Genomic DNA, 12,064 nt, shown 5'->3' with positions numbered 1-12,064 from the left:
TAAAATGGCCTTCTCAATGATGGGAACCATGGTTCTCAGCAACCACAGAAGCAATCATTCCATATCTACCGACTGGTGATGTCACAATGACATCTCCAAACTGGATCGGTCAGTGTCGGTCTTTAGGCACTGCCATCTTTTTTTAAAAAAAAATTCTTTCAATTTTTTTTCTTCTGCGCATGCATTTGGCATTTTTATTTTAAAAAAAGAATCCAGATTTTTTTGCACCGCACGTGTGTGCAGCAACTGTTTCACTTAGCAACGGAAACATTGGGCTCAGTTGTAATTATACGTCAAAGACTGTCTCTACCAGGGGGGGAGGGAGGTGTCTCCAACTTTGGCCGCTTTAAGCCCGGAGGACTTCAACTCCCACAATTCCCCAGCCAGCTTTGTTGGCTGGGGAATTCTGGGAGTTGAAGTCCACCAGGCTTAAAGATGGCAACCCATGATCTATGGAGCATGCTCTTAAAAGTTTATCCTATGATATATTTTTTTCCCTACCAGGAGGAAAACTTGGCGAGGCAGATTTTGAGAAAGAATTATATGCCAAATTGTCTCTTCCTATTAAGAGGAAGTAGAAAGGTGAAAGGAGAAGGGAAGGAGTGGGGGGGAAGTAGGAAGGGGGAGAGAAGTAGTAAGTAAGTATGTAAGTAGTAAGTAAGAAGGTAGAAGGAAGAGATGGAAAAAGAGGGAATGTAAAGAAACATAAAATAGGTGCAATATATTGATATCGATTTAAGAATAATTGATAAAAATGTATAATTGTTTATATTATTGATCTAGTCTATGATATATACATTGAAATATATACTGTATAAACATTGTGGAGAAAAAATAAAAAAATAATTAAAAAAAGAGAAAGAATTTTATGCAAAATTGTCCCTTCCTCTTAAGAGGAAGTAGAAAGGTGAAGGGAGAAGAGAAGGAGTGGAGGGAAGTAGGAAGGGGGAGAGAAGTAGTAAGTAAGTAGTAAGTAGAGGGAAGGGATGGAGAAAGAGGGAGGGGAGTGTAAAGAAACGAAGAATAACAGACTGATGAACAGAAATATAAAATAGGTGCAAAATATTGAGATTGATTTAAGAATGGTTGGATAAAAAGGTATAATTGTGTGTCAAATTGATCTATTCTAAAGTATATGTATTGAAATATATATGAAAATTGTGGAGAATTTTTTTTAAAAAAATTAAAAAGAGAAAGAATTTAATGCAAAATTGTCTCTTCCTTGTCTACCTTAGATGGTTCTTAACAGGCATAAGCCGGAAAGATGCAGAACGTCACTTATTGGCTCCGGGAAATTTTATCGGCTCATTCATGATCCGAGACAGTGAAACAAGCCAAGGTAAGGTGAATTAAAGGCCTGGAGACAAAAAAATACCCCTACAGTTTTGCAGGACTTTGGGTTTGGCTAGTCTAGAGCAGTGTTTCCCAACCTTGGGAACTTGAAGATATTTGGACTTCAACTCCCAGAATTCTGGGAGTTGAAGTCCAGATGCCATTTGAAGTCCTATGCCATTTCAAAATCAAAGACTGTGCTTATTTAGACCGCCCCGAGTCCTCGGAGAGGGGCGGCATATAAATCCAATAAACTTAAACTTAAATTTAAACTTAGACTAACAAATAAATAAATAATAAAAGAATGAAATATTTTTTTAAAAATAATTGTCCCCCACTTCTCATTCCGCTTTGTGTCTCTGTCCCGGTGCAGGAAGCTACTCCCTCTCCGTCCGAGACTTTGATTCCCAGAGCAAAATGGATGTGGTGAAACACTACAAGATTCGAACCCTGGACAACGGGGGCTTCTACATCTCCACCCGGAGCCACTTCAAAACTCTGCAGGAACTGGTCAGCCATTATAAAAGTGAGCCTGCAAATCCGGCAGTTTCTGACAAAACAGTTTCTACATGGGGTGCTGATGCCTCAAAGTCCCTGTGGGGAGCAGGGTCTTCAGAAGGACTTAGGGCAACCCAGACGCGTGAGGTCACTCACGAATTCGAATCCTAGAAAGAAAACTTGGACACATTTCTCTCTGGGTGAAATGACACAGTTTTGGGCCGTGCGCTTCCTTTTATTGGGGGGAATATGCAAATTGGGTAAGGTTATATGTATGTGTCAAGTGGTATACAAACATCCAATAACATGACTCTAAGATATGACACAATTTCCGAGTCCTTCCTATCTACATATGGCACGTAACTAGCTTCTACTGAACAAATGTCTCTTATGGCCAATTTCCTGGGCCCCTTTGTTGTGAATATGGTTATCTCCTGTTTACCACAAAGCAAGGTCTTTTATTGCTGCCTTCGTCCTGTTAACCCCAGGAAATGTAAATATGCATCCTTTTATCACACGGTTTATTTATTTATTTATTTATTAGATTTGTATGCCGCCCCTCTCCGCAGACTCGGGGCGGCTCACAACAAAATAAAACAATTCATGACAAATCTAAATTATAGTTTAAAATATTTTTAAAAACCCATTTACTAAGCAAACATACATACAAACATACCATGCATAAATTGTATATGCCTGGGGGAGATGTCTCAGTTGCCCCATGCCTGACGACAAAGGTGGGTTTTAAGGAGCTTACGAAAGGCAAGGAGAGTAGGGGCAGTTCTAATCTCTGGGGGGAGTTGGATCCAGAGAGTCGGGGCCGCCACAGAGAAGGCTCTTCCCCTGGGGCCCGCCAACCGACATTGGTTAGTTGACGGGACCCGGAGAAGGCCCATTCTTGTTATTCAAGGGGGGCTGCCATGAACTGCTTTATGGCCAGTCACTTCCTCAAGCAGAGTTCACCAGAAATGCAGACTTATCTTATGTGGTTGTTACGTTCAGTCCTATTCTGGCTAAAGAAGTCAGAGTGTATGAGGCATTTATGTCAGAAGTCCAGATATCAAATCCTATCCTAACATTATATGGCAGCTACAATGGTGTTCTGTCTGGGTCACTCTGGAAGCTATGACCAACGCAAAAAGATAAGCCAGACACACAAATTCAAATACAGTTTTATAATGTTCATGAGAAACGAAGCTAACAGAAAATGTCCTTACAAAGCAGGAAAACACTGGAACTCCAAATATAGACACGAAGGCAATTGTCCATGCATCAATATAGGATTCTTGCTGCCAAGCCGAGGCTGTAGATAACAGACATACACCTCCCACGATTCTTCAAGACTGCTGGGCCACGAGCCAGGAACAGAGACGCCGAGAAAACAATGCAGGTTACAGCAACTCCAAACTGATAACACTCCACATGGCTTCAAGAGCTTGCCTGCCTTATAAACCCTTCCCTGCTAATGAGGACCACACCCAAGCCCTGGTGTTCCTTATTCAATGCTGATAATAATTCTTCAATCGATCCTTCCTTTGATTTAAACGTCTCTGTCGCATGTTAATGACAGCTTGTGCTTCGTCACCTAATGACTCCAAAGACTCCAAGCTACTGGCTGGGGAGAGCCCCTCCCCGGGGCTCCCCTGCTGTTCTTCCTCGTCACATTCCTGACTGTAATCTCCCCCGTCCGACTGCCCAGCCCCCTCCTCTTCGCTGTCAGCCTCCTCCGGGCATGGAGCCAGCAGAGACGCAGCTGGTCTTTGATCTGCCTCAGGCTGAACCACAACAAATGGGGGGCTCAGAAACACGCCTGCTGGCTCCAGGGTATCAGCCCCATTTTGACAGATGACGAACCGGGCTTGGAAAAGGGTGAAACGCCCACTTTCCGAGAGGGTGGGCGGGAATGGCCTTGGGAGGCAGGAGGAAGACCGATCCCTCGCCAACACATCTGAAAGTGTCCCCCCCCAATCTTAAAACCCGGCCCTATCTGGACCGGGACTCATTGCTCACAGTCACTCATGCCCTCATCACCTCGAGGTTCGACTACTGTAATGCTCTCTACATGGGGCTACCTTTGAAAAGTGTTCGGAAACTTCAGATCGTGCAGAACGCAGCTGCGAGAGCAGTCATGGACTTACCTAGGTATGCCCATGTTTCACCATCACTCCGCAGTCTGCATTGGCTGCCGATCAATTTCCGGTCACAATTCAAAGTGTTGGTTATGACCTTTAAAGCCCTTCATGGCATTGGGCCAGAATATCTCCGAGACCGCCTCCTGCCGCACGAATCCCAGCGACCGATTAGGTCCCACAGAGTGGGCCTTCTCCGGGTCCCGTCAACTAAACAATGTCGGTTGGCGGGCCCCAGGGGAAGAGCCTTCTCTGTGGCGGCACCGGCTCTCTGGAACCAACTCCCCCCGGAGATTAGAACTGCCCCTACTCTTCCTGCCTTCCGTAAACTCCTCAAAACCCACCTTTGCCGTCAGGCATGGGGGAATTGAAACATCTCCCCCTGGGCATGTTTAATTTATACATGGTATGCTTGTGTGTGTGTCTGTTAGTTAGTATATGGGTTTTTTTAAAGCTTTAAATATTTTTAACTGATTGGATTATTTATGATTTGTACTACTTGCTGTGAGCCGCCCCGAATCTTCGGAGAGGGGCGGCATACAAATCCAAATAATTAATAAACAAACAAACAAACAAACAAATAAATAAATAAATAAATAAATAAATAAAACGTTTTATTAGCAGGCTGGCTGAGGAATTGTGGGTATTGAAGTCCACAAGTCTTTAAGCAGCCACGTTTGGAGACCTGCTGGCTGGGGCATTCTGGGAGTTGGTCCACAAGTCTTAAAGGGGCCAAGTTTGGAGACCACTGAGATATTCATGGGGTCTTTTAAATGTTTTTTTTTAGTAAATTTTCATATTTTAGAGGTACAGTGATAAATTGTCTTACGGTTCCGGGAGGAGGTTCATAAGGTGAGAAGTTGTAAGACGAAACAATGTTTCCCATTGGAATCAATGGAAAAGCGATTAATGCGTGCAAGCCCAAAATTTAACCATTTTTCAAGCCAAAGCGCCCGTTTTTGCGCTGGTGGGATTCCCCTGAAGCTTCCCTCCATGGAAAACCCCACCTCTGAATCCCAGGATCGCAAAAACGGGCACTCCGCTGGCAACGGAAGTCTGGAGATGGGGTTTCCCAGCGACGGAAGCCTCAGCGAAATCGCACCATTGCAAAAACACAGAAGTCCGGAGGTGGGGTTTCGAGGACTTCCATGTTTTTGCGATGGTGCGATTTCGCTGAGGCTTCCCTCACTAGGAAACCCCCACCTCCGGATTTCTGTTGCCAGTGGAGCGCCCGTTTTTGCAATCCTGGGATTCCCCTCCTGGAGGCAGAAGTCAGGAGGTGGGATTTCCCATGGAGGGGAGCCTCGGGAATCCCAGGATCGCAAAAACGGTACTTCACTTGCAACGGAAGTCTGGAGATGGGGCATCCCAGCGGCGGCAGCAGGTTCGTAAGGCGAAAAAAGTTCGTAAGAAGAGGCAACAAAATTCCAAACCCTGGGTTTGTATCTTGAAACGTTCGTATGACGAGGGGTTCGTATCACGAGGTACCATTGTATTAGATTTCTTATACAGTGATACCTTGTCTTACGAACCCCTCATCATACAAATTTTCGAGATACGGAACCCGGGGTTTAAGATTTTTTCGCCTCTTCTTCCGAACAATTTTCACCTTATGAACACGCCGCCACCGCTGGGATGCCCCTCCTCCGGACTTCCGTTGCCAGGCAAAGGCTCACCTCCATGGGAAACCTGACCTCCGGACTTCCCTGTTTTTGAGATGCTGCAGGAGAATCCCAGCAGGGGAATCCAAGCATTGCAAAAACGGGCACTTCGCTGGCAACGGAAGTCCAGAGGTGGGGATTCCCAGCGAGGGGAGCTTCAGCGAAATCGCACCATTGCAAAAACACAGAAGTCCGGAGGTGGGGTTTCCCATGGAGGGGAGCCTCAGGAGAATCCCAGCAGCGCAAAAACGGGCACTTCAGCAAAAGGGGTGAATTTTGGGCTTGCACGCATTAATCGCTTTTCCATTGATTCCTATGGGAAACATTGTTTCGTCTTACGAACTTTTCACCTTACAAACCTCGTCCCGGAACCAATTAAGTTCGTATCACTGTATATTGCTATATTAATGTTGTATGCCGCCCTGAGTCGCCTCAAGGAGGGTGGCATAGAAATATATTAAATAAATAAATAATAAATAAATAAGAGTCCATTGAGTCCACAGCAGAAAAGGGTTATGGCCAACATTTGAGAAAGGACCCTCCCTAGGTGTAAAGATGACAAGGCAAATCTCCCTCTCTTCTTCTCTTGCTCTCTTTCCTCTCTTCTCTTTCTTTCTTTCTCTCCCTCCCTCTCTCTCTCTTTTCTTTCTCCCACTTTTTCTCTCTGTGTGTCTCTTGTTTTCTCTATTCCTCTCTCTATCTCACTTTCTGTTTTTCTCTTTTCTCCTTCCTTCTTCCTCTCTCTCTTTCTCTCCCACTTTTTCTCTCTGTGTGTATCCTGCTCTTTCTTTGTTCCTCTCTGTCTCACTTTCTCTGTTTTTCTCTTTTCTCTTTCCCTCTTTCTCTCTCTTTTTCTCCCCGACTTTTTCTCTCTTTTCTTTCTCTCCCACTTTTTCTCTCTATGTCTTTTGCTTTCTCTCTTCCTCTCTCTTTCTCTCTATCTCACTTTCTCGGTTTTTCTCTTTTCTCATTCCCTCTCTCTCTCTTTTCTTTCTCTCCCACATTTTATCTCTTTGTGTCTCTTGCTGTTTCTGTTCCTCTCTGTTGCACTTTCTCTGTTTTTCTCTTTTCTCTTCCCCTCTTTCTCTCTCTCTCTTTTCTTTCTCTCCCACTTTTTCTCTCTATGTCTTTTTCTTCCTCTGTTCCTCTCTCTTTCTCTTTCTCTCTTTCTTTCTGGCTCACTTTCTCTCTTTCTCTCTTCTATCTCTCTCTCTCTCAATGAACTTCCACTCTCATAATCCCCCAGCCAGCATGTTAATAAACTTTAAAGATGGGTGGACTTTAAGATTGGCCGGCTGGGGAATTCTGGGAGTTGGAGTCCCCCACCCACCCGTCTTAAAAGCTACCAAGGTTAAGAAACACTAGAAAAACATCGTTCCCCTCTCCTACAACCTGCCCTGGGTTCTCTTTCAGGGAAAGCCGATGGCTTGTGTCAGAAGTTGACCCACCCCTGTGTGCTGCCGAAGCCCGAAAAGCCCTGGGAGAAGGATGCCTGGGAAATCCCCAGGGGCTCCCTGGAACTGGAGAAGAAGTTGGGGGCCGGGCAGTTTGGAGAAGTCTGGATGGGTAAGAGGTCATGGAAGGCCGGTGCCTGGATATGGCCCACCTTCTCAGCCGGGCAGTCTTGATTGTGGAATATGTCCTTTGGATTGCAGAAGGCTACACCCTTAAAACCCCCACCAGAATTCCCAGGGGAGAGCTTTCTTTTTCATTCATTCACTCATTCACTTGCTCATCCATCCATCCATCCACTCACTCACTCACTCACTCATTCAGTCATTCAGTCATTCATTCATTCATTCCATCCACTCATTCAATTCAATTCAATTCAATTTATTAGATTTGTATGCCGCCCCTCTCTGAAGACTCGGGGCAGCTAACAACAATAATGAAAACAATATAACAGTAAACAAATCTAATATTAGATATATAAGAAAAGTATATAAAACCCCAACAATTAAAACCATACAATACATACATACCAAACATAAAATATAGAAGCCTGGGGCTCATTCACTCGCTCATTCATTCATTCCATCCATCCATCCAATCACTCACTCATTCATTCCATACACTCACTCACTTACTCATTCACTTACTCATTCATTCATTCATTTCATCCACTCATTCATTCATTCATTCATTCATTCATTCCATCCACTCACTCACTCAGTCAATCAATTCAATTCAATTTACACAATTGCCCATCTCAAATGGAAGACCCAGGACGATCCTTGGTGTCTCCGAGCTTGGTGATTTTCTTGAAGATATTTCATGACCCAACAAGGAAAAGAAGGGGTGGGTTGGAGGGGGGAGGGAGAGAAGGAGGGAGAGAAGAAGGGGGGAAGAGGAGGACTGTGGGGTCTTTGGTGCTCTCTGTTTTCTTGCAGACGTTTCATGACCCAACAAGGAAACATCATCAGTGCTAGAAGGGAATGGGTTTTGTTGTTACCTAGTTCAGGGATCTCCAACCTTGGCAACTTTAAGACTTGTGGACTTCAATTCCAAGAATTCCTCAGCCAGCTTTGGAGGAATTCTGGGAGTTGAAGTCCACAAGCCATAAAGGGGCCATAGTCAGTATGGCTGCCTCAGGAATTCTGAGAGTTGAAGTCCACCAGTCATCAAGGGGCCATTGTTCCCCACCCATATTCTAAACAAGCATGTCTTTCCCGCTTCCACAGCCACCTATAACTCTCACACCAAAGTGGCTGTGAAGACCATGAAGCCAGGCAGCATGACGGTGTCGGCCTTCCTTGAAGAAGCCAACATCATGAAGACCCTGCAGCATGACAAGCTGGTCAGGCTCCATGCCGTGGTAACCAAGGAAGAGCCGATTTTCATCATCACCGAATTCATGGAGAAAGGTGAGGACCAGTGTTTACTTTAATTTCCAAAACAGAAAATGTATACAAAAGAATTATCATGGAAGCCATAGAGATAGAAAAACACCCCCTTAGCATGAACAAATGAGATGACACGTCCCGCCTACCAGAGATTTGGAAACCAGCCTTAAACAAAAAAACATTATCATAATCATCACCATGTCAATCCTTCAACTAAATGTGATTCCACCAACCAATCAAATCATTAAAACATAGCCACCCAATCTATTTGCTACATTCAAACCAAAGCTCCACCCCCACCACTATATATAAGGAACAAATGGCAGTTGCAAACAAACTATATTTACAGCAGCACGAAGCTTACAACTTCAGCCTGATGATGGTGAATGTGATTTCACCGAAACGTCACATAGACACTCAAAATATTACACGGGGCAAAACCCGAACTCAGAACAATCTACATATATATATATATATATATATATATATATATATATATATATATATATACACACACACACACACACACACACACACACACACACACAGTAAAATACATGATGAAGGTTATAGAGGAGATACTCATAGTAAAATATATCTAAGAAAGAATAGAAGAGAAGATATAGGAATAAAACATATCAATGAAAGAATAGAAGAAGAGATATAGGAATAGAAGAAAGGAATAGAAGATATAGGAGAGCAACAGGACAGGGGACGGAAGGCACTCTAGTGCACTTGTACTCACCCGTTACTGACCTCTTAGGAATCTGGAGAGGTCAACCGTAGATAATCTAAGGGTAAAGTGTTGGGGGTTTGGGGATGACACTATGGAGTCCGGTAATGAGTTCCACGCTTCGACAACTCGGTTACTGAAGTCATATTTTTTACAGTCAAGTTTGGAGCGGTTAATATTAAGTTTAAATCTGTTGTGTGCTCTTGTGTTGTTGTGGTTGAAGCTGAAGGAGTCGCCGACAGGCAGGATGTTGCAGCATATGATCTTGTGGGCAATACTTAGATCTTGTTTAAGGCGTCTTAGTTCTAAACTTTCTAGGCCCAGGATTGAAAGTCTAGTCTCATAGGATATTCTATTTTGAGTGGAGGAGTGAAGGGCTCTTCTGGTGAAGTATCTCTGGACATTTTCAAGGGTGTTAATATCTGAGATGCGATATGGGTTCCAAGCAGATGAGCTGTATTCGAGGATGGGTCTGGCGAAAGTTTTGTAATCTCTGGTAAGTAGTGTGAGATTGCCAGAGCAGAAGCTACCTAGGATTAGGTTTACAACTCTTGAAGCCTTCTTGGCTATGTTGTTGCAGTGGGCTTTGGCACTTAAATCTTTTGTTATTAGTATACCAAGGTCTTTAACCGAGTGGGGATTATCTGTGATAATTTGATTATTCAGTTCGTATTTGAAGTTCAGATTCTTCTTCCCAATATGTAGGACAGAGCATTTGCTAGTTGAGATTTGGAGTTGCCATGTGTTAGACCACTCAGAAACAGCGTCAAGGTCTTCATAGATGCTTCCACTATTTCCAAGCTGGACACCCACTTCTGGGGAGCCTTAACTGACAGCCTAAGAAAGCCTAGTCTCCTTGAAACCAGAAGGTTTTTGGGGAGGGGTCCGAGAAAGGTCCCCTTCATCTAAATAGGGTCTCCTCTGTCTCCACAGGCAGCTTGCTGGATTTCTTAAAAAGTGAGGAAGGCAAGAAGCAGCCCTTCCCCAAGCTGATTGACTTCTCGGCACAGGTGAGTTTTGTGGTTATTTTTCATTTATTATTAGAGTTGAAAGGGACCTTGCAGGTCATCAAGTCCAGCCCCCTGCTCAAGAAGGAAACCCTACACCACCCCAACCAGATGGCAGTCCAGTTTTCTTTTGAATGTGTTGAGTGATGGGGTGTTCACAACCTCCGCTGGCAGGCTGTTCCACTGGTTAATCGCTCTCGCAGTCAGAAACTTCCTCCTTATTTCCAGGTTGAATCTCTCCTTGGTCAGTTTCCATCCATGGCTCCTGGTCTGGCTCTCTGGTGCCCTGGAAAATAGTGTGACCCCCCTTCCTCTCTGTGGCAACCCCTCAAATATCTGTATCCTGCCCCTCCTTTTTGTAGAATAGAATAGACATAGAATAGAATAGAATAGAATAAACTATTCATGCTCAGTTCCAGCAACCTCTCTTCGTATGTCTTGGTTTCAGTCCGTTTATTTATTTGTTTGTTTGTTTGTTTGTTTGTTTATTTATTTATTTATTTACCTATCTATCTATCTATCTATCTATCTATCTATTTATCTATCTATCTATTAGATTTGTATACCGCCCCTCTCCGAAGTCTCGGGGCGGCTAACAACAATGAAGAAAACAATGTAACAAATCCAATATTAAAAAGCAATCTTAAAAAACCCCAATTTAAGAGACCAATCATACATACAAACAAGCATACCATGTATAAATTCTATAAGCCTAGGGGGAAGGGGGAAAAAATTTCAATTCGCCCATGCCTGACGACAGAGGTGGGTTTTAAGGAGCTTGCGAAAGGCAAGGAGGGTGGGGGCAACTCTGATATCTGGGGGGAGCTGGTTCCAGAGGGCCGGGGCCACCACAGAGAAGGCTCTTCTCCTGGGTCCCGCCAGACGACATTGTTTAGTCGTTGGGACCCGGAGAAGGCCAACTCTGTGGGACCTAATCGGTTGCTGGGATTCGTGTGGCAGAAGGCGGTCCCGGAGATAATGTGGTCCGGTGCCATGAAGGGCTTTATAGGTCATAACCAACACTTTGAATTGTGACCGGAAATTGATCGGCAACCAATGCAGACTGCGGAGTGTTGGTGTATCAGATCATTTTAGTTGCTCTTTTCTGTACTTTCTCTAGAGTTTTAATGTCCTTTTTGTAGTGGGGTAACCAAAATTGAATGCAGTACTCTAGGTGTGGTCGGAATGAGATGGGACCTTGGAGGTCATCTAGTCCAATTCCTCCTCCCCCGCTCAGGCCGGAGAGCCTATGCCGTTCAACGCAGGACGCCCAACACCAATAATCAAGGCTCAATGCAGTATTTATATAGACATGCCAAAGGAATTTTCCACCAGAAAATGATGGCAGAGACTCCTACAGACAAAAATCATATTTATGCAATTCCACAAAGAAGAAGAAAATGATGCAATCATATATATGCAAGAAAAATAAAGGATGTTAAGCATAGATATCCATAATTTTATTGAATGGGGTTTAAAATTGTTTTTATATTGTTTTTAGTTATTGTAAGCTGCCCAGAGTCCTTCGGGAGTGGGCGGCATACAAATTTAATAAATAAATAAATAAATAATAAATCTATATTAATATAAATGTAAATGTATCTTTGTTAGGCAGGGCTTATCTCAAAAAATACTTCACCGATTACTTTGAAATTATGACACAGCGTTCCATTCGAACACAGTCCTTATGATATACCTATATTATATAGATATTGCACCTGTGACAGGTAAAAAGTGGCCCAAAACATAGAATTCCCTGGTGTAAATCATAGGAGGCACATTTTGATTGGCTGGTGAAAAGACAGGTAGTTGCTTTGCATGCAGACTGGTAACAAATGTAGCAGGCACGTTTTGATTGGCT

At 43.7% G+C, this 12,064-nt stretch overlaps 1 protein-coding gene across 2 annotated transcripts in view; it reads left to right on the top strand.

Moving 5' to 3' along the window:
• HCK (HCK proto-oncogene, Src family tyrosine kinase) overlaps nucleotides 1–12,064 on the top strand; it is a 45,759-nt gene that overhangs the window by 26,316 nt on the left and 7,379 nt on the right. For both annotated transcript variants that reach the window (XM_070744401.1, XM_070744402.1), the window contains exons 6-10: nucleotides 1,236–1,339; nucleotides 1,706–1,858; nucleotides 7,034–7,186; nucleotides 8,302–8,484; nucleotides 10,130–10,206. In XM_070744401.1, the coding sequence (XP_070600502.1) occupies nucleotides 1,236–1,339; nucleotides 1,706–1,858; nucleotides 7,034–7,186; nucleotides 8,302–8,484; nucleotides 10,130–10,206 (670 nt within the window). The remainder of the gene's footprint in view (nucleotides 1–1,235; nucleotides 1,340–1,705; nucleotides 1,859–7,033; nucleotides 7,187–8,301; nucleotides 8,485–10,129; nucleotides 10,207–12,064) is intronic.

Source organism: Erythrolamprus reginae, chromosome 3 (genome assembly GCF_031021105.1).
Source record: "Erythrolamprus reginae isolate rEryReg1 chromosome 3, rEryReg1.hap1, whole genome shotgun sequence".
NCBI lineage: Eukaryota > Metazoa > Chordata > Lepidosauria > Squamata > Dipsadidae > Erythrolamprus > Erythrolamprus reginae.
The sequence above is the reverse complement of the archived record's forward strand: the minus strand, read 5'-3'. Positions and strand labels throughout refer to the sequence as shown.